We start from the raw sequence: 23,267 nt of genomic DNA, 5'->3' as shown, positions 1-23,267 counted from the left end.
TCAGGTCTGGTACATGGACAGTTATACTAACAATAAAATTGTTCGTGAGTACAAATCAATCGCAGACTTTGTCAGTGGGGCTGAATCAAGGACATACAACCTCCCTTTCAAATGGGCAGGAACCAACCATGTTGTCTACAACGGCTCACTCTATTTTAACAAATATCAGAGTAACATCATCATCAAATACAGCTTTGATATGGGGAGAGTGCTTGCCCAACGAAGCCTCGAGTATGCTGGTTTTCACAACGTTTACCCTTATACATGGGGTGGATTCTCTGACATCGACCTAATGGCTGATGAGATTGGGCTGTGGGCTGTGTATGCAACTAACCAAAATGCTGGCAATATTGTCATCAGCCAACTTAACCAAGATACCCTGGAGGTGATGAAGAGCTGGAGCACTGGCTATCCCAAGAGAAGTGCAGGGGAATCTTTCATGATTTGTGGGACACTGTATGTCACCAATTCCCACTTAACGGGAGCCAAGGTGTATTATTCATATTCCACCAAAACTTCCACATATGAGTACACGGACATTCCCTTTCATAACCAATACTTTCACATATCCATGCTTGACTACAACGCAAGAGATAGAGCTCTTTATGCCTGGAACAATGGTCACCAGGTTCTATTCAATGTCACCCTTTTCCACATTATTAAGACAGAGGATGACACATAAGCAAATGTAATTTGTTTTCATTGATCATAACCGCGTCATTTGTGATAAACTCTATAGAACCCCTTCTGTTTTCCCTTTATTATAACTTTTCATCATTTCTCCAAAGCGTTTTTTATTATAAAGTTGGTTTGTCAAAAATCAGCCAAACCTGTCTAAATTAACATGTTGGAAACACATCTTAACTCCTAAATTAGCAGGGCCTACCATGTCCTTGTCATGAAAAGCACTAAAAAGAGCTTAAGTGGCTAAAGTTATAGTTTTGCAAAAGATTAATAATCTGCCTTATATTAGAGTCAGAGACTAATGATGGCTTAAATGCATGAATGTCTTTTTTTTTTAATTCTGTCATTTTTTACTGTCTTTTGCTCTACATCAGGAAATATTTTGGTAGGAATTAGAAAAAAAGCACTTTCCTCCCATTTATTTCTAAAAAAAGATTTAAGGATTTTATTTATATGGAAAAATATATTACTCATTTTGCTGTTATAGAATTCTCTGATGCGGTGCTGTACAGTCATTTTTAAATCTCTTGCTAACATTTTATTGGCAATATGTATTTCTACCATTGTAACCACCATTGTGCAATTGTATCTCTTCACTTCTGTGAAAGTAAGTAATATTTTTTATAAAATACACTGAAGTTTAATCTCAGTAATTATTATGGGACAATTTTCAAGTATGGTCAAGAAAGAAATATCTTCTTGGCTTCCCCTTTACTTAAATTTATAAGCTAGAAGGAAAAATCAAACTAAATCCCTTACACAGAATATTTTTTGTACCCCAAGTTTACTGGACCACTAACACTGAATGCTAAAACTGATTCACTACGGATGAGTTACTCTGTTCACGTCACTGAAAGCAACCCGTATTGTTGCTTGCAAAGATACAACTGAGTCAGAAAATTTTGGATTTGAGTTGACTTTACTCATTTATCATACAACCAACCAAATTTTGTTCTTCATAAATAAATATATTAGTGTTTTAACTTAAATTTTACACACAACTTGCAATAATGTAATTACTTGTGTCAGGACTCTGAAGGTACATGAAGCACATATAGAAACTCTTAAAAAGAAAATTTCTGTGAGGTCATCTAGATTTACATTATGAGCTCTGTGGCAATATTAGTGCAAAAGAAAATGATGGGAAGACTTGGGAGTTGTCTGTGCAGTTTGAATGTGCAAAAGCCAATTCAGAAAACAAGATGAGAAAGGCAACCCTTGTTACCCTGATTCATAATGTGCACAGAAATAATGTAACCAAAAAAGAAAGCTCTAAGAATATTTTATTTTAATAACTCCAAAAACACATAATCAATATTTATCAAACATGTCGGTGAGTTTGGATGTCCTTTCCATATGTTAAGAATACTTACCTAAGGCAGTTTTACAGAAACTAGTGTGGGTGGGTTTTACAATTTAAAAAGTAGATTCTATAACAAATAATGTATAACTTAAATTGTGGTAAATGTTTAGTTTCACACATACATAATAACAATTTCCTTTGTAAAGTAAGGATATAATAATTCAGATAAAGCATTGTGTAAAGAAATGCTAACACTTAAGAGTAATTCATTTCAAATGTCACAAAACATAATTCTCAAATATCTCACTGTCAAAGTCATAGAATTAAATAACTCAATCTTGAGATTGTTAAACAAAGACTTCTTTTCTTTTTTGCCTACAAAAAGTTAGCATGACTTAGTGACCACTCTGGGTCCTTTTGCAATGTTGTCTGCTCTTCTAAAATGTTTATATAAGTTCTCCTCTGTTTTTGAGAGTTAGAAAACTTAGGGGATTCACTTGTCATTGTACACACACCACAAAAATAATCAGCCAATACTTTGTATATCAAGAGTTTGTATGAAGAAAGAAAGTTAATTTCAAAAATGAATGAATTTTTAAGTAGATGGCCTCTGATGGATAACTGGGTCTTCATTACTTGTTTTTTAAAAAAAATTATGTAATATAGTAACACATACATTCAAAACCTGGATGATCACAGCTTTTTTGTGAGATGTGCAGCTTGTAAAGCACTTTATTGTTTTCTATGTAAGGTATCATCACCATTTCCAATTTCTAGTGTATGTGCTGCTAGGGCAAGCACAGATTTTATTATTGTCATAGAAGTGGGGGTAACATGAGTTTAAAAATGTGATTTGCATTAAACATTTACAGTTTAAAAGCATTTTTCTTAATAAATTATTATCAGTTTTGTGCCTGAAATAATAACTTACTCTAATCACTGGGTTTTTTTTAAATCTCAGATAAATTTTATGAGGGAAATAATTTACTACTTTAAAATCATTTACATAATCCTATCAGTAAAGAAATCCAAGCTTAATCCTAAATGAACTGTGCAACTGGTATTTTCTGAATTAAGCAGATCTTTAACAAACTTCCATGTCATTCAAATAATAACATGATCATGGTCTGATTGTGTTTGTGTGACATTTGTATTTGTGGCACTTGAATCACAATACTTATTATCTACACTTACAGCTATTAGTTCACAAAATGATAGTGTTTCAGTACATTACTAATATGTAGGGTAAAAGAGAAAATAACGATACGCCTAAATGTAACATTACAAGTAATTAGATAAGATTTATCATAAGTTCAGAATTTCTGGTTTTTATCACCATACTCAGAGTCATTTCATCCTTTGTAATCCATAGTACTCCTTCTAATGAAATCTTGTCTTGAGAAACAATTTATTCCTAATAAGAAAATGGTCTTTCAAATCACTACCAAACTTACAAGTATAAACTTTTCACACAGAAGAATTATTTTTTAAATGTAACTATATAAAATTGTTCTTATGTTCTCCTAAAAATAAAAGTTATTTTCCTACATAGGCAACTTTTACATGTAATAATCCTTTAGCTTTATTCTCCTTAAAGAATAGATTTAAAAAAAAGAAGAAAAAAAGAAAACCCTACTGGTCTCCTTAGCACTCAGGATTACCAAATCATTTCTCCAAATGCTAAATCTGAATGCAACTGATAGCAAAATTAAAACTATTCCTTCAAATTAGAGCAAATATGAAAAAATAGACATTGCAGAGTTTCTAAAAGCTGAATTCTGTCTTCTTTTGAAGACAGAATTTAAAAATGGCATCTTGCTGACTTGACCAGGAAGATACCATTATATCCTTTATGAACACCTTGAATTCCTATGGCATTATAAAAGAATGGGCATTTACAGACAAATCTTAACTTAGCCTTCTCCATCATCACATGATAAGTGGATCACAAGAAGAACTCCTATAAAGTGGTCTACTTAGCACTATAGGCAGGGAGCATTAAATTAAAACTTAGCTGTTACAGGATGACACAAAACCTTCATCTCTGAATGCTCATAGTGAGAAACACTGATTTCTAGAAAGTCTCAGAGGCACTAAATATCACTCAGTTCAGTAGGCTATATCCATACTGAAATCAAGATCATGGAATGGTTTCTGGTTCTAAAATTAAATAAGCTTAGCAAGCTAATAATTTTTCATAATCAGTGACTCTTCAGAGAAGGTCTGGGGCTTTGTAAAATATATTGTTTTGAATTTAACTTATACTAGAAAAAATACAATGAAAACAGCTTATGGAAGGAAAACCAACTTCAAAATCTTTTAGCTATTTTTCTATGAAATAATGAATTCAACTGATGACAATCTCTTTAATAGAAAACTGCTCTACCCTTTAACCAATCAGAAAGAAAGCCTCCCAAACTGACTTTATCAAGCTCATGTATCAGATTCACATCTTAAAATTATGTTATGCAATTTATCCCTTTTGGGTGACCTGTTCCGTTACGCTTAGAGCAATTTTAATCCTGTTTGGATTCTGCTTTGTCTCCAAAATGTCAAACTGGTTGGCAGAAAACTTATCCCCCTTGAAGCTCAGTTCATTGATTGCCAAATAAGTTTTACAAGTATAAATTATTATTAAACATGTCCTGAAAATGATATAAGGACCTAGAACTGTACCTTGCCAAGAGTACTTAGTACCTTTCATAACTATAACCATCTTAAAACATTATTCCTAATTAGAGATGTGGAGCAATGTGGTAAATAAGGAGAATTTCTCAGGAATACTTAGTGCTACAAGAAATTTGCTGATACCACACACACAAATACAGTTCAGTACAAAGTTGCACCCCTACCAACAGTACAGTCTGCCTCTAAGAGCTCACACCATATTCTAAAATAAATAAATAAATAAATAAATAAATAAATAAATAACCAACCAACCAACCAAAATAATGCCATAATATATCATTGCCTACCACAATCAGACCTGGAAATATCATATTATCAGCAGACATTTCCAGAAAATAAATACTGTATGACAAAGGTCTTGAAAAGACCTCAAAAAAATGAGCAAAAAGAAGCATCAGCCATTTTAAATTTAAGCATGTTACTGAAATTTATCATACTGAACTTGGTAAAACATATCCAGCTAAGCTCTTTGTCTATATTGTAATTCTTAACTTCATGAATTCATATGTTACCAATATGTAGTTTCTGGGCTTTCCAGCTAGGTAATACTGCATTATTTATTCATTTATTTAAAAAATAATCCCTGATGAAAACCATGTATCTAGACAATTTCTAGATGCTAAGGATACAGCTGTTAACAGATAAGATCTTCTTCATGTGCTTACATTTTAGTAAGAACAGGCTGCAATGAAAATATTAATGAAAAACAAGTTCTAATTGTACTAATTGTTGTGAAGGAAATAAATACCTTAAGTCATAAAAAGTGAGTGGATGTTTGCTAGGGGCAGGATTGGGGTAGGAAGTGATGTATAAGAGAGAACAGTAAAGGGCGATTTCTCTTAGAAGCAGCCTGCCATGGTAAATTCAGTCAAAGAATGGAATGTCACAAGTCCAATCCACATACAAAACTGAACATCTTCCTTTACGTTCCTAGAAATCCATGGATCAAATATTTCTTAATATGTCTCTATTGCAGAAGTTATTTTTTTAACTTGGAGTTTGAGGATATACTTCTGGGCATGGCTGAACCCTGAAAATATGTGCTAAATTTAGTGTATATATGTGGTTGTACATTCTTTCACGTAGAAGATTCACAGCTTTCGTCACATTCCCAAAGAACCATGACCAAAAATCACCACAATGTCAATGCAATCTAATTTAATCACAAATTTACTAAACATCTTTATGATAAGCACTGAACGTCTGTTATCTGTCTTGCAATCCAAGAACTTCAGCTTGCTTCGGAAAGGAAAAAAATCAACACCCTAATATTGTTGGTAATTTTTTTCCTCAGAAGAACTCAAGATTAAGTTGTTCCCTATAAAAACTTTAAAGGGATTTAATATTTTGTCCAAATCTAATTATTTTTCTGTGATCCAGTCTTTAGAGCACCTTCTTGCCAGATTCAGTGACCCAGGGTCTCTATTATAAGGCTCCTATAATTATTTGAATCTCGAGAACATTTTCTTAAAATTCTAGCACAGCCTTTTGGCAGCCCCATTAGAATCTGACTGAAATTGAGCAGATGTGGTGTGTGCTTCATCAAATTCAACTGCAAACTCCTCTTCTGAAATTAGCAACTGTGGCAACACAGAAACAGTGAAAAAAGAAGGGTTATAACACTTGCCTTGGTTTTGATACGTATGCAATCTACAACTACAAAAAATAAAAAGGTTTTTATTAAAAAAAAAACCTCCAGTCAGTAACGTGTTGAAGCTGCTTCTGTCAGAGATGTTTTCTTCCCCCCTCCCAACCAAAGAACTCGAGAAGACATTCATTAGCTTCTACTTCAATGTGAACCAAAAATAATAAAAAGAAGTATTTTCATTCTCTCTCCTCCAGTGTCTTTATTAAACTCTGTTAGAAACTACTCTTGTAATATGCAGTATGCATTGAAAAAGAAACAGAACATGTCTTTATATAAGTAATGAATTTCTATATAGGTGATATTCCTGCCCATCAGGTAAAGTTTGGCCCAGCAAAGTGGCTAAAATGCATAATTAATTTGTGATTAGCTTTTCCTGCCATTCTTCCTTAGAGTATGTGCACTGAACAAACATAACCAAAAGAACTCTTTCCATTGTACATGGTTTTCTATTTTTCAAGGCTATTTCATTTCTATTCTTTCATATAAGGCTTTACAACAGCCCTATGGAATAGGGAGGGCAAACGTTTTTATCCCTAATAAGAAAGCAGAACATTTATGTTTCAATGTCTATACTTCTCCTTAAGTGTTTCACGGCACTTAACACTTAATATGTTCCAAACCAAAGTACTTATCGTTCCCTCACCTGCCCCCTGACCCTACCCGCTTTTCCTTCTTACCTCACTTAACAAAAACATCATCCCATCCTCAGCCTTGCTTCCTACCACATCTTTGGCTCTTTAAATGCACCTTCCCTCACATTATGGGATTTCTATGACAGACAAAATACAACAAAATTTAAACATGTCTAAAATCTGAATCAGTGCCTATTTCAGATGTTTGTTCTCAACAATTACCTTCCAATTTGTTTGGTCCACTCAGTGTTTCCTAGCTCTCTTCAATCAACCCTCTCATCTCCATTTCTATACTCAGAATTGGGTGCCCTATTTGGAAACGTTTCTTTTGAATATTGACCTGATTCCTCTCCTATATAATCAGTTTTACCTTTTGCTTTGGCCAAGGGTTACCTCCATCAGCTATGGCTTTGTGAAGTGCTCCCTGACCGAGCAAGCCCCTCATTTTGCAAGTCAGATTAAAGGGTAAAGTTTATACCTTCCTTCATAATCCACAGTCAGGACTGACTTCTTACTCCCTTTCATTAAATTCCTATTCATCATTTAGAATTCACTTAAAATATTACCTTATTTCTGAAGTCTATAAAAAAGTCATCCTTTTGTGTTCCCAAAGTATTAATCTTGTATTACTGAAATTAGCACATCACATTATTTGTTTCCTCCAAGTTAGTATGGACTTCTCAAGAGTAGGTGCAATTAATTATTTTCCTTATATATCCTGGCAGTTTCTAACACAGAATAATCCCACAGTAAATGTTAATAACCAAAGAAGTATAAGATGGAGTATCTTCTCATATCTAAAAACACTAAAAACTTTGTTCCATTCTGAGAACATCATGAGAAATTAACTTTTCCAAATTTGTTTTATTGGAAATAAATCCCCATCTCTTACTAAAGTAAGATTTTAAATACAGGAAGTGTAAAGAAGATAAAAATGGCTTAATTTACTCCCTTGAGTGAATTTTCTCTCCATGATATAGAATTTTATTACAGGACAAAATACCTTAAAAGGGCTACCCTCATTATTTGCCTTATTTCTCCCCTTCACACTCATTTTTAAAAGGAAAAAAACATTTAAGTTTTCACCCACTCAACTTCTTTATTTCTTATTTTGCCTTTATTTTTCCTGTAAGTAAAGACTCTGTCTTTGGCACAACAGGGTTTTCTCAAAAGGGCATGTGCTACCAGGCCAGGGAAAAGCAAAGGAGCCATTCCTCCCCTCTTCACGTGTTACCCCTCCTTCCTTATCCTGTGTTTTCAAAGGACGCACCAATAAGAAATCTGACGGTCATTAATTTGCCTGTGAGTCTAAGTAAATGCAACTTGTAATGCCTTCTGAGTAGCATTAGTGAAGATGGGTTATTCATCTACTGCAAGCAACTCTTGCAGAGGCAGAATATTAGTTCCGAAGTTAGGTTTAAGTATATGCCTTTGAGAAAATTTCTTGGTTTTGTAAATGAAAGCACGAGGCTCTATCAGCAGTTTTCAAAAGCTGCCCTTTAGAGCTTGAGGTTTCTATAGGGATCCTTCCAAGTCTACCATGAAAAAACAGACAAACTTAATTGAGGTGGGAAAATGAACCACAACCCTCACTCACCACTTCCAATAAAGAACTTCACTTTTATCTACCTTTTAAAATGTTCCTATGTTTAGGTTTTATTGCCAGAAAACCTTTTTTGTTGTTTAAAAAAAGAAGTTGAAAACCACTTAACCAGATGGTCCCCAAGCTCTTTCTCCTATCTGTTATTGTAAATGATCAATAAAGGCTATGGATGAACTGGGACTCAGATCCTTGTATAGCTCAGATTGAAAGGTAAAATACAAGAAGGAAAGGAAAGACAAAAACGAAAGTTTACTAATTCACTTTCCAAAAGCTTTCAAGTAGTTTCTAGAGAATTACCTATATTATATAAAAGCTAAGACAAACATTTCATACTGTTTATATAGCCAATTAAGACTAAAACTTGCTACCTATCTCAGGCTATCCCCCCACTTACACAACTCAGTTTGAAATCCATGGTTCTTTCCTCTTCACACTTCTTTTAAGAACTCACCCTCTCACATGGTTTCAGCTTACTGAATGACTTCTAAGTCCATTTCATACCTCCAAGGTGAGAATTTCTAGCTAAGTGACACCTATACACAAATACTCCCTTAACTTAAAGATAGCATAACCATAAGTGAGCTAATCTTTCCTACCTTAGTTTCCCTAGACAATAAAGTCTACTTTCCTCAACACAACAATACAGCCACCCATAATTTAGCTCAAGAAATAAACACTTAGGTTTCACTGCTCATCATTCCTCTCCTGCTATTCCTTCTACCTATAGCAATATATGTAGTGTCTTTCTTATGTGATTTATTCCTGCCTGTGTTTCAAAGATGAGCTTAAGAACTTGCTTCTTTGAGAAAGTTTTCCTAATTGTTCCCTCAGCTATGCTCCCTGATCTCTTTTTGTACTGTCATATTATCTTATACTTGCCTCAATTATGGTACTTTTCCTACAAATAAGTATTCATTTCCTTTTCTGCCTTCCATCCTGCACTATGAGCTCTTGAGGTCATAAATGTCATCTATATTAGCATAGTATTCCCTGGTAAACTCTAGGTTCTCTATGTTGCTGGCTTGACCAGTCAAACCATTACATTTCACCAATATCACTGTTTTAGACATCATTAATTCTTCCATTACCTTCATCCCTATAGTCAAACTCACTAAAATATAAAAATCTGTTGTTCCTTCTTTCAAATGATTTTTTCCTCCACCTCCCTGACTCACCCCCGTGCCACAAGTGATACAAGGTCTCCCCATCTTCTACCTACAAAAGGTACTACAAAATTCTGCTGTCAGGTATCTCTGTCTCCAACCGTCCTCACAAAATCTAATCTGCATTCTTCTGTCAGGTTCATCTTGATGAAACATTATGACATTCCCTGTTGTTTCGCAAACCATAGTTTTCTGCTTCCCATTACATCAATTTCAGGCTGTTCTGACTGAATACACCTGACATTTATAGCTTTATTTTCTATTAATACCCAACATACTTCCTCTAATCCAGTCATAAAGCCCTCTTCCTTATCCACATACATAATATTACTTTTCTTTCCTCCAAGCTTATATCCACATTTTGAAGGTCCTCTTTCCTCTCTTACCTTCAGAATCTTTGCTTATGTTTCTAGGCCAAATGTAGAGCCCACTCAGTCCACATAATTCCATAAAGAGAATCGTCAATATTAAAAAGTAAGGGAGAACACAGTTTTCAAGCTATACTACAAAGCTGTAGTAATCAAAACGGTATGGCATGGACACAAAAACAGACACATGGATGAGTAGAACAGGATAGAGAGCCCAGAAATAAATGTACACTTATATGGTCATTTAAGCTACAACAAAGGAGGCAAGAATATACAATGAAAAAAAAGTCTCTTCAATAAATGGTGCTGGGAAAACTATACAGTCACATGCAAGAGAATGAAACTGGACCACGTTCTTACACCATATTCAAAAATAAACTCAAGGGACGCCTGCGTGGCTCAATATGTTAAGTGTCCAACTCTCGATTTTGGCTCAGGACATGATCTCAGGATCATGAGACTGGGCCCCGTGTAGGGCTCCACGCTCAGTGTGGAGTCTACTTGAGAGTCTCTCTCCCCAACTCCCTCTCCCTCTGCCCCTCTGGGTACACTAGCTCTCTCTCTCTCTAAAAAATAAATACATAAATCTTTAAAAAAATAAAATAAATTAACTCAAAATAAGTTAAAGACCTAAATGTGAGACATGAAACCATAAAACTCCTAAAAGAAAATATAGGCAATAATTTCTTTGAAATCGGCCATAGAAATATTTTTCTAGATATGTCTCCTGATGCAAGGGAAACAAAAGTAAAAATAAACTGTTGGGACTATAGCAAAATTAAAAGCTTCTGCACAGTAAAATGAACAGTCAACAAAGTGAAAAGGCAACCTACTGAATGAGAGAAGATATTTGCAAATGATATATCTGATAAGGGGTTAATATCCAAAACATATAAAGAACTTATTACAATTCAACACCAAAAAAAAAAAAAAAATCCAAATAATCTGATGAAAAAAGGGACAGAGGACCTGAAAAGGCATTTCCCCAAAAAAGACATACAGATGGCCAACAGACAGGTGAAAAAATGCTCAACATCACTAATCATCCGCAAAAGGTAAATCAAAACCATGATGAGATACCACCCTACACCTGTCAGAATGGCAAGAATCAAAAAGATAAGAAATAACAAGTGTTCAAGTGTGGATGAGGATGTGGAGAAAAGGGAATCCTCATGTATTATTGGTGGAATATAAATTATTGCAGCCACTGTAAAAAAACAGTACAGAGGTTCCTCAAACATTAAAAATATAAATACCATATGATCCAATAATTCTACTACTGGGCATATACCCAAAGAAAATTAAAACACTGGGGCACTTGGGTGGCTCAGTCAGTTAAGCATCTGCCTTCGGCTCAGGTCATGATCCCAGGGTCCTGGGATTGGCCCTGCATTAGGCTCCTTGCTCGGCAGGAAGCCTGCTTCTCCCTCTCCCTCTGCTGCTCCCCCTGCTTGTGCGCTCTCTCTCTGTGTGTGTCAAATAAATAAATAAAATCTCTAAAAAAAAAAAGAAAACAAAAACACTAATTCAAAAAACTATATGCACCCCTATATATATTGCAGCATTATTTACGATAGCCAATATAGTTACAATATATGCACCCCTATATATATTGGAAGCAACCCAAGTGTCCATCGATAAACAAAGAAGATGTGGTGTGTGTGTGTGTGTGCGCGCGCACGCGTGCATACATACAAATACAATGAAACACTATTCACCCATAAAAAGAATGAGATATTGCCATTTACAACAACATGGAGGGTATAATGCTAAGGGAAATGAGTCAGACAGAGAAAGACAAAGACCACATGATTTCACTTATATGAGAAACCTAAAAAACAAAACAAAGAAACAAAAAGCAGAAATAAACCCATAAATACAGAAAACTAGTAGCTGCCAGAAGTGGGGCAGGGGAACGGGCAAAACGTGTGAAGGGGAGTAGGAGATACAGACTTCCTCTTATGGAATAAGATGCCGTGATTAAAGGTACAACATAGAGAATATAGTCAATGGTATTACAATAGTGTTGTATGGTGACAGATGGTAACTACACTCGTGATGAGCACAGCATAACATATACAGACTTGTCAAATCACTATGTTGTACACCTGAAACTAATGTAATATTGTCTGTTAACTACAACTAAAAAAGGGGGAAAAAGTAATAGAGAACAGGAGTCAGAGAAATTTGTAAGGAAACGTGGTTTTTGTCTCTGCAGAAGTATATAGTGGTATTGGTGAAATGATTTTCAGGGAAGTACCAGCTCACATGTTTATAAAACAAACAGACTTGGGGCACCTGGGGGGCTCAGTCGGTTGAGCGTCTGTCTTCGGCTCAGGTCATGGTCCCAGGGTCCTGGGATCGAGCCCCACGTCGGGCTCCCTGCTCAGCGGGAAGCCTGCTTCTCCCTCTGCCTCTGCCCCTCTGCCCACTTGTGTGCTCTCTCTCTCTCTCTCTTTCAAATAAATAAATAAATAAAATCTTTAAAAAAAAAAGACTTAAAATCTTGCCACTGAGCCTATAGTCCAATTAATCACTTTCCCAAATATGTGTAAGCTGTTCTGTTAGACCAACCTCTCTAGAGCTGACTAATGATGCTATAAAGTCTCTTCAAATAAACCCCATATATGAACTAACATTTCACTGCATGAACGCCTACTGGGTATGTTACTCTGGAGGAATGATATAACTTCTAATGGTCCTGAGAAACAGAGGGAAAAGAAATTGACGTATTTATTATAGCATAAATAGGTGTGGACTACACTGAAATTCCTACTTAAGGACCTTAACCTCCCTAGGCTATCCTTTAGACTGATTTCAAAGCATCCAGTGAGAGCTTCCTGGAACCCTATATTTCAGCTCCCCCAAAACAGAGGAGGCCAGTTCAAATCAGAATGTGTAATGAAGAAAGGAAGAGGGAAAAAAAGGCAATAGGAGAAATTTAGGTTATTGGACTTCCTATAACAATTCCCACAACTCCTACTACTAATAACAATGCTAGACTGACAATAGTAGGGAAGATTGTGTTTGTTCCCGCTTTTGTGATCAGCCTTTTTGTTTTGTTTTAAATAAGTATTTTGAATTAAGGGTTAAATTTCTACCTCTTCCTTTAATCATACCTGCAAAGCCATAACCAAATAATGAACTATTGAGAGAGAAATTTGCTTCCTAATAAGAACAGAGATGTCGTCATTTTTTTTTCCTTGTCAGAATTTTAGTGTTCCATTTTTGTAGCTAGGCTGTTTAGCCCTTCTGTTCTTATAGCTAGCAGGCAATTGGAAATTCCTTATTTTTCCCTAAAAGGGATAGAGATTCACAATATAAAGTCAGCATTTCCCTAAAAATCAGCAACATCTGTTGCAGTCGTAAGTATCTTGCCTTTAGAGTGTCCCCAGAACATCCTGCAGAGCTTTGCCTACACCCACTGCTTCAACCAAAAAAAAAAAAGGAGATAAATGCCTTGTGAGAGTGATGTGATGGTCTGAAGAATACAGTCAGGTAAAGAAGGCATAAAGTTGGGGCGCCTGGGTGGCTCAGTTGGTTAAGCAGCTGCCTTCGGCTCAGGTCATGATCCCAGGGTCCTGGGATCAAGCCCTGCATCAGGATACCTGCTTGGTGGGGAGCCTGCTTCTCCCTCTCCCTCTGCCTGCCTCTCTGCCTACTTGTGCTCTCTCTCTCTGTCAAATAAATAAATAGAGTCTTTTTTAAAAAAAGGCATAAAGTTTACAGTGGTGTATATGACATAGGCATTTATTCTGATTACATTGGATGTACTGGGCCATTTGCTGATGTTTCCATTCTGTGTAAGTTCTGTTTTCCCTAAATGCCACAAAAGTACTAGAGCATAAAAAGGGGATAAGAAAAGTTAAGTTCCAAAAAGTTATCCTCTACATGTAAATGCTATGTTCACTTTACTGACTTCCCAGATTCTCAAATCAAACCATATAGTCTTCAGTTGATGTTGATGTAGATTTTTCTTTCTATAACTTACTCTTTCGGAGCCACAGAAGTTGTAGTCTCATATTACCAGCAATTTACGGATATTCAAGTGGCCAGACTGCAGAATTTAATCCTCAGAAGAATCATGCTGAGTTTTAGTCCCCTGCAGAGACACATGCTTCTATCATTAACACACAGACTGTGTCAAGATGATTTCACTTTTATTGAATGCCAATCCATAAACTGGCTACTACTGAATCCTCATTCATTAAAGCCTAAGGTGCCCACCTGCATGAGACACAGGTTTTCTAAGCCTAAAAAAATGACCATGAAACAAGAATTCACAATGTTTATAAGGCATATTAATCAATGCTAATTTAAAGAAAAGAGAGATAGATAACAAGGCTGATATTTGGGTATCTATCCAAAAAGAATTAGAAATAAAGCAAAGTAAATAAAAAGAGTCTGGATTGTGTTTGTACTCATCACTAGTCCCACTGGCAGTGGTCAAAAGGAGCTTTGCTTACTAAGAATAAAGTTTTTCTCTCCCCTATTCTCCTTGTGCCTAATGGTGAAGAGTCAAAGGGAAGCCAGACTACTCTGCATGCACCCGGCAAGGACTCACTCCCTGCCTGCCCACCCCACTGTCCAACATTCACAGCCTGTGGTCATCGATACAGTCCAGGAATCCCAGGACTTTCAGACTTCTCACTCCCACTGAGTGTCCCCTAGAATTCAAAATCCATCTAAGCAAAATCCCCTACCTTTCTTTTTTTTTACTAAAGATTTTTTTAATCTTTAGAAGATTAAGATTAAAAGGATTAAAAGATTAAAGAGATACAAAGAGAGAGAGAGCATGAGCAGGGGGAGAGGGAGAAGCAGGCTCCCCAGTGAGCGAGGAGCCCGACGTGGGGCTCGATCCCAGGACCCCAGGATCATGACCTAAGCCAAAGGCAGATGCCTAACTATCTGAACCACTCAGGTGCCCCCAAATCCCCTACCTTTCTAACCTCTCCTCTCAATGTGCCATTCCCCTTCTTGATCTAACTGAAACCTGTCTCCAGTACTAGTTCTTAAACCCAGCTCAGTATCTCAGAGAGGTATTTGGGGTTTTGTTTGATTTTTCAGTCTGTTCTCTGGGATCCATCCCCATAAATTTGATTTGATTGGTCTGGAAATGGGGCCCAGCAGCAGTATTGATTTTAAAGTTCCAGAGAAGATTCTAGTATATGATCAGCGCTCTCAGCTGAGAACCTCTGCTGAGTCTAATGGAAAGCTAGCTCTCCCTGAAGGACACAACTACCCCTTTCAACAGAGGGCTATTTCCTCTCCCAGAGACCCTCCTATGCCCAAGCGCGGAGGTGAGTTTGGGTACTCTCTGCTCCTCGTTACGACTCATTTGCGATCGATCCTAATGGTGCCATGACTCAGTTTTGAATCTCTTGTCATCAGACCTTACCACTCATTAAGCTTCTTTATAGAATCATCTATAGACCTTCAGATCTCACTTCTTGTTTTCAGAATTTTGCATCCTGGCTCATCACCACTCTCTCCAACACTACCACTCTAGATAATCTTCCAATACCAGAGCCTCTCGATTCCTTGACCTCTTTTCTACCAGTGAGCTACTTGCTCACATGGTCACACCCCAAACAAGACTATTTTATCAAATTGTTTTTCTGGTGGAAATTTCCTCTCTTCAAAGAGTTGGCACCCTCCTCTCTTAAACAGCACTGGTTTTTTGTCTGTTTAAACCGGAAAGCAAAAACTAATCAATTCACCACAAATATTGCTGGCAAATTCAATCAACCCTATAAATAGTGGTGTGGGAGACACCACATCCCTAGATCAGACTATAAGCCAGATTCCACTGCTATTACCTCAAAGTATAAGAATTTTTACATATTGAATGATTTCTGAAATAACTGGTTTTTGACACAGATTAGATTTTTTGTTAAATTAAGAATTAGATTATGATCTAATTTATTATAAAGCTGTTTGACCTATTGTCAATGTATTACATGCCATGAGGAAAGGCTTCTTTAGGCAATTAGTCAAGTTTCCAATTCAAATAAATGTGTTTCAATCATCATGTTCCCTACAAGAAAAGGAAAAAAAATGACTTCAATAATTGAGCTTTGCATTTCTATAGCAACTTTCATTTAAGAAGCTGAAAGCACTAATTTAATTAAACTCCCAAATACTCCCATGAAGTAGGTGTTATTATTTCCATTTGACAAAGGCACAAATGAAGTCACAGAAAGATTAACTCACTTGCCTGTGGTTACACAGCGAGTTAGCAGTGGAGGTCAGAATAAACCCGGAAATCTTGGGCAGACTGTTCTTTATAGTCTGAAGCAAGAGTCTCTCAGCCTCTGCACTTTTTCTTAGGTCAGCTTATCAGCTCAACTCCAGCCTGTTGCTGGAGCATTGGTGATTTTTATTCTTCATGAGTTAGAACTTTCTGACCCACAGATTATTAAAAAAATGTTTTTGATTTTCATTCTTGCCTCATACTTTCTGGAATGGCATTCATTTAGGGCAAAGTTTGGTTGCATTTTCTTTCATTTTTACTCAAACACTCTTTATCAACATATTCTCGCTCTCTCTTTTTTTTTTTCTTTTTACATAATTAGGTGGTCTAATCCCAGAAAGCAACACTGTTTGCTTTTAATTAAGGAATGAATTGTGCATCAAAGTTTCATGGGAAATTTTCAGAATCTCCACCTAATCTTCTCTTAATGAAATAGATCTGATGGTTGCTCTGTTTGCGTTAGTCACAGTACACGCCATACATGAATTTAAGAGGTGTGTTGAGCAAACAAAGTTAAAATATACCAGGAAGTAGTCATTATCCAAGGGATGAATATTTAGACATCTTCAAGGGCAAAAAGTCCATCATCATATTAAATTACTATATAGAATCATCCCATCTTTGTCGCAAGGCAGTTTTTCTTACCATTGCTTTCTAACCTCTCAAACGATGAGCCTTTAAGCCCTTTCAAAAATAATATTTTTAGAAAAATCCATTTGGAAAAAAGTAACTTCCAGTCTCATCTAGGCCCATAATGTGTAGATTTTGAGATCAATAAGGTCAAAGGGATAGAATCAAGAGATCCTATTTTTTTTTTTTTTTAGAGAGAGAGAGAAAGAAAGAGGGAGAGAAAGTACACACACACAGGGTAGGCAGAGAGGGAGAGAGAGAGAATCTCAAGCAGGCTCCATGCCCAGTGTAAAGCCTGGCGTGGGGCTTGTTCTCACAACCCCAAAATCATGACCTGAGCCAAAATCAAGAGTCAGACACTTAACCAACTGAGCCACCCAGACGCCTCAAGTTATGCTATTTCTCACTGCTAAGTAAGGTATGAGCTTCAGCTGCCATGATAGAATAGCACAGATTGGGTGGCTTAAATAACAGAAATTTATTTTCCCACAGTTCTGGAGGCTAGGAGTCCAAGAACAAGGTGCCAACAGAGTTGTGTTTTAGCGATGCCTCTCTCCTTAGCTTGCAAATGGCTGCTCTCTTGTTATGTCCTCACATGGACTTTTCTCTACGTGCACACAGAGATATCTGATGTCTCTTCCTCTCCTTATAAGGACATCAGTCTTTTCAAATTAGGGCCCATCCCTTAGGACCTCATTTAACCTTCAAGACCCCATCTCCAAATACAGTCACACTGGAGGTGAAGGCTTCAGCTATGAATTTCGAGAGGCTACAATTCAGTCAATAACAAGTAATTTCCATCTTTGTTAATAAAACAGAAGGAAAGACCTATTGCTATGACTAGGAAGCCACACACAGAGATGACCCTGATCAGGAAGGACATGACATATATACACATGTAAAAATTTTTTAAATCTTTATTTCCTTAGGGCATCTGGGTGACTCAGTCCATTAAGGGTCTGCCTTCAGCTCAGGTCATGACCTCAGGGTCCTGGGATGGAGCCCCACGGGATGGGTCACCTGCTCAGAGGGGGAGCCTGCTTCTCCCTCTGCTGCTCCCCCTGCTCATGCTTTCTCTCTCTCACACACTCTCTCTCTCAAATAAATAAAATCTCTGTTTCCTTAAAATGAGGTTAATTCTGTGGTTCACTGTTCAATTTTAACTGAAGTTCCACTTATCAAACAATGTACCCCTACCCAGACCCACGCACCAACACAACTGCCACTCCAACCCTAGAAAACTCCTCATCTGAAGCCTATTCCTCCTTTAGTGGGTTCAAAACACACTCGATCTCAACTTTCAAAAGGGAGCAATATCACGTAGCAGATATTTCATTCATATTATAAATCAAGAGATCTGAAACTGAGTCCTAGCTCTGACATTCAGTGACACTATATAACTTCTTTACTCTCCAGCTGCAATTTTTTACTATTAAATCCAGATTCAAAAATATCTGTGATTAAAAGACTACAAGCATGAGGCGCCTGGGTGGCTCAGTCGTTAAGCATCTGCCTTCGGCTCAGGTCATGATCCCAGGGTCCTGGAATCGAGGCCCACCACGTCAGGGTATCTGCTCAGCAGGAAGCCTGTTTCTCCCTCTCCCACCCCCTCCCCCCCTGCTTGTGTTCCCTCTCTCACTGTGTCTCCCTCTGTCAAATAAATAAATAAAATCTTTAAAAAAAAAAAAAAGACTACAAGCAGTTCAATATATGTGTTTGAGGAATAATAGTAACACATAATGATAAATTATAGTCAACATCAGGATATACTTCTTTTACTCATCAGCAAATGGTCATTATTTCAAATACAATGAACCATTTAGAACCACTTAGAAGTATGTAAGGATGTATAGAAAGATATGGAATAAAGCATGAATATACTTATTTGGGCCTTAAGAGTATGCAAAACAAGAATCTCTTAGAAAGTCCTGGCAGTTTCTTATTTCTGCGGCTTAGCCCCATCAAAGACAATAGTCTTTATGTTTTTAAATAACCTAAGTAGTTTGCGAAGCTTATTTGGTAACTTATGAGGTATTTTTTTCTAATAACAGTTTCCCATTTACACTGTATTTTCTACTCCCTTTTATCTGTTCTCGCACTATTTTGTACATACTCCCATCGCAGCAGCTTCCACTTTGTATTATTATACATAATTAGTTATTTGTAAGTTGTCTGCCTCAAATACTGTAAGCTTCTTAAAAACTAGGATCAATTATTCATTTAAATGTGTTTCCCCAGCAACTGGCATAGTGCCTAGAACATAGCATGACTCAATATATTTGGTTAAACATGTAGAAGATTGCTCCAAATTTGTGAATAATAATTTGACTTCCCAGATGTCTGAAGTGTCTCTTTTTGTTTATGTAACTACATAAATGATTGAGGAATAGATTGTAAAATACTCAAATCATCATTATTTTTTAATTAATAACATTTTTGTCTTTTAGAAATCCATATAATTCAGGTTAGCCACTCTCTAAATTAGGGGTCTCTGTGAGTCATTTATAAAGTGGGTTTATAAGTTAGTGCGTGAGTATAAAAGATAACACTACATAGAAGGACAGTACTTACTGGTGATCTAGAATTCTGAGAAGTTGAAAAATGGATTATCAATAATCTGTGGAAGGGTTATTTCCATGATTTGTCTGTTACAAGAGTGTTTCCCATTTTCTGTCAAAAGCAGTCAGAAAGCAAAAGGAAAGCATAGCCAGTGATGGGCCATCTTAAAAGGTCTGAGAGCCAATATTCTGTCCCTCAAAAATAAAATTTATGTCCATTTTTTGATAATAAAAAATAATCAGGAGGACACTGGAATTTAGCAATGATAGTCTTGGTGTGCTAGAATAATCTGATTATATTCCCAATAAAATAAGCCAAATCAGTGGAACAGCCCTAGATTGCAGCTAAAAGAATTTTAATTTTAATTTTAATTTATACTTTTAAAAGACTTCTCACACATAAATGATGTGGTAGTAGATAGTCCTCAGTCACATTCTATGCCCAAGGAAAACAAGGTCTGTGTAGGGTCCAATGATGACCTAAGCCCTGGGTTCACAAAGTATGGCCTCTTGTCATCTACATCACAGGAGAGCTTGTCATAAAGGCAAATCCTGTGTCCTCACCCCAGACCTACTGAATCAGAAATTCTGGGGTGAGGCCTATAAACAGATTATATTCAAGCCCTCCGTATGATTCAAGTTAGGCTAAAACCTGAGAACCGTTGGTCTAAGTTCATTGAGTTATATTGATGGTAAAGCCTTGGTTTCCACGCTTTGAGTGCCATCTTTGCTTCAAGTACCTTGGTTTTGGTGTTGATGTAATAAATGAATGTTTTATTGATGATGTTAGTAACTTTGGAAATAATGATAAACCTCTGCTGAATTATCTTCTGTCAGTGTCTGCTGTCTTAGCTAAAATCTGTCCTGAGTGCCTTTATGTTCACTGTGATGCATATAGAGATCTGATTTTAAAAACGGAGAGTTCTGATCTCTCTCTCTTTTTTAACCAAATTCTTCATATAAATCATTCTTATGAATTCATTTTCATGGTGTCCTCCAACTCTTCAGCTTCCTCATTCCGTGTCTGTTGTTTCCACTTTATCTCTTTCTCTCTGGCCTCTTTATATTAATCGTGATCCTTGCTTACACCTGCTCTAGCCCAGCTTATCTTAGTGAATGAATTTTAATGCCAAGTTGTTTAGATAGAATTTAAAACTGCAAAGGAGATTTATCGTTCAGGGAGCATCATCTGGAGAAGCCCTAATTTATTTTCACAGTTCTGTAAAATTTAGATCTCTTGTGTCTGTAAAGCCTCCTGGAAGCCACAGCAATTGTATTTCACAGGCTGGTCTGCACAAGTGATTTAGACCAGACTCTAGGCAGCAGTCACTCTTTTCCTCACCATTCCCCCCAGGAGAGATTTGAATATTTTGTTCTCTAAGAGAAAGAAAATTAGACTATCACAAATATAAATAAAATCAGAATGTTCTTCCATATCAACAAGCTGTGTCCATCACCAAGAAAACTTAAGGAAGCTAATCTTCCCATCTCTCTAAGTAAGACAGACAGTTTGTTGCCCTGTCGTATAAGTAGACAGAATGTTCCCTTTGGGAGTATCCCCAGAAACTATCACTATGGCCATTCTTTATTCTTTCCAAAGATGACCCTGAGAACGGAAACACAGCTGAAGAGTTGCTGTGTGGTCATGACTCCAGAAAGTCCAGCTGAATCAGCCAGGTGTCCTTGGCATGCTACTGAGTCATGGAAACTCTGCCTGCTTCCACTGAATTTACTTTTTTGCTATGTGTGGTCATTTAAGTCAGAAGGGCATAGGATTCAGTCAAAAGCCCTGCCAAGTTCAAGTACTAGCTCTACAGGTCACTAGCCAAAGGACACTGCATAAGCCACTTAAACACCAAAATTTAGTTTTCTCAGCTGTAAACTAGAAACCTCGTATGACCATCACTCCTACAAGAAAGTCTGAGGATAAAATGAGAACCAGTGGTTCTCAAATAAAGTTAATTTTGACATCCCCAGAGGATGTTTTACAAAGTCCGGAGATATTTTTAGTTATCACAACTAAGGGGGAGGGTGGATCAAATGGACAGAGACCAGGGATTCTATTAAACATCCTATATGCACAGGACCATCCTCCACAACAAGGAATTATCTGGCCCCAAAGAGTCAATAGTGCCAAGCTTGAGAAATTCTGGATGAGATGGTATATGTGAAATTGCTTTGTAACTTTAAAGGACAGTAATTCAACAAATGTTTATTATGTGTCAGGCATTGTCTTACAAACCAGATGTTCTTATTTTAAAACCTAATGCACAGAGATGAGGCCCTAAGATTCAAGGTGCTTCAATCAACCCAAAAGGACTCAACTTATTTTTCTGACCTCCCAATGCCTTGTCCAGTGCCTTCAATATAGCATTAAGTGCTAAAGCTGTTTTGCTTGCTTAACTGATTCAGTCAAAACAAATTGAAAAGGTCTCTTGAAAACTGCCAATGTTTATTCTGTGCCACACATATCCCTATGTCAAAAAATCACCACAGATATTCAAGAGCTAATAATCTGATTTACTATCTTCAATAGCATATATCACAATGATAAGGACATTACATATATATGTATATGCGGCCAATAAATATTCCAGAATCAATTTTGCAATATCATGATTTTTTTCTGGATCAGCCCCCAAAAAAAGGATTGAGTAAAGTATTGAAGTTTAATCATAATTTTAAAATAATAATAATTACACTGATAGAGTGTTTACAACATGCCAGGCATTTACACATGCATTAATTTATTTAATCCTCACAACCAAACTTTGCCTACATTTTACATGTAAGGAAACTGAGGCACAAGGAGATCAGGTTAGATTCCCAAAGTCATACAGCTAACTAGTGACAGAACCAGGACTTGGACCTCAAGACAGTCTGGCTTCAGAGTCCATGTGCTTTATCAACCACATTATTTACCTTAGAAGCTGAAAAGCAGCTAAATCCATGTTATCTAGCAAACTCACAGCAATGGAAGACATTCAGCACAGGTAGAATTATCAGATCAGCTCAATTCAGAAAAATATTGAAATAGCACCCACCAGATCTCCAGCCTAAAAAAAGGTGCTGACATATCTGGGCCACGTCATAATACCTCCAGGAAAGTTGTAGCCCTTCCAAAAAACTGGGATTCTTGTTCTGATCAAACTGTTTAAATGGCCGACTACATGACCTTGTTGTTGCCAAACATATGCTCACTGCAGGTGACATTTAAGTAGCTTTCTGAAGAAGAAATTGCTGCTTTCACTTTGCTCCTATAAACTGCGCAAAATGGCACATTACCTCTGGTCCCTGCAAAAGGAAACTTCAAAGGCAAACTGAGAACAGAAGGGGAAACAGTCATCTGAATGGCAAGCTGCCAGTAAGCAAACAATGTAAACTGACACACTGTGCTGATCAGGGGACGAGGAGGTTTGGGGACCTCAAGAGCAGTCAGAGCAATTACTTTATGTGTTTTCTTATTTTTCCTCTTTCTTCTGCCAAATGTGATTGGATGTGATGCAAATCCTCCATGATGAAGCAGGTTTTCTTTCACGGAAAACACTCTGCTTCTCTCTCCACTAGCCCCAAATTCACAGAAACTCAGTTTATTGTCCAGACCTTCGAAAATAACAAAACCAAAGAAAATAGTCACCTGGTAAAGAAGCACTGGGCTTCACTAACTCGGACTTTTTATCTGTTGAAATTATTTAAAGTCAATTGTTTTATTCTGGTTACAAAATGCATTTAAAAAC

At 36.8% G+C, this 23,267-nt stretch overlaps 1 protein-coding gene across 3 annotated transcripts in view; it reads left to right on the top strand.

Moving 5' to 3' along the window:
• The window catches only part of OLFM3 (olfactomedin 3), a 194,816-nt gene extending 188,348 nt beyond the window's left edge, over positions 1-6,468 (top strand). For all 3 annotated transcript variants that reach the window (XM_027579489.2, XM_027579498.2, XM_027579505.2), the window contains one exon: positions 5-6,468. In XM_027579489.2, coding sequence (XP_027435290.1) covers positions 5-682 — 678 coding nt within the window. In that variant the 3' untranslated portion in view covers positions 683-6,468. The remainder of the gene's footprint in view (positions 1-4) is intronic.
• Positions 6,469-23,267: the final 16,799 nt, after the last annotated feature.

The sequence above is a fragment of the Zalophus californianus genome, chromosome 4 (genome assembly GCF_009762305.2).
Source record: "Zalophus californianus isolate mZalCal1 chromosome 4, mZalCal1.pri.v2, whole genome shotgun sequence".
NCBI lineage: Eukaryota > Metazoa > Chordata > Mammalia > Carnivora > Otariidae > Zalophus > Zalophus californianus.
The sequence above is the reverse complement of the archived record's forward strand: the minus strand, read 5'-3'. Positions and strand labels throughout refer to the sequence as shown.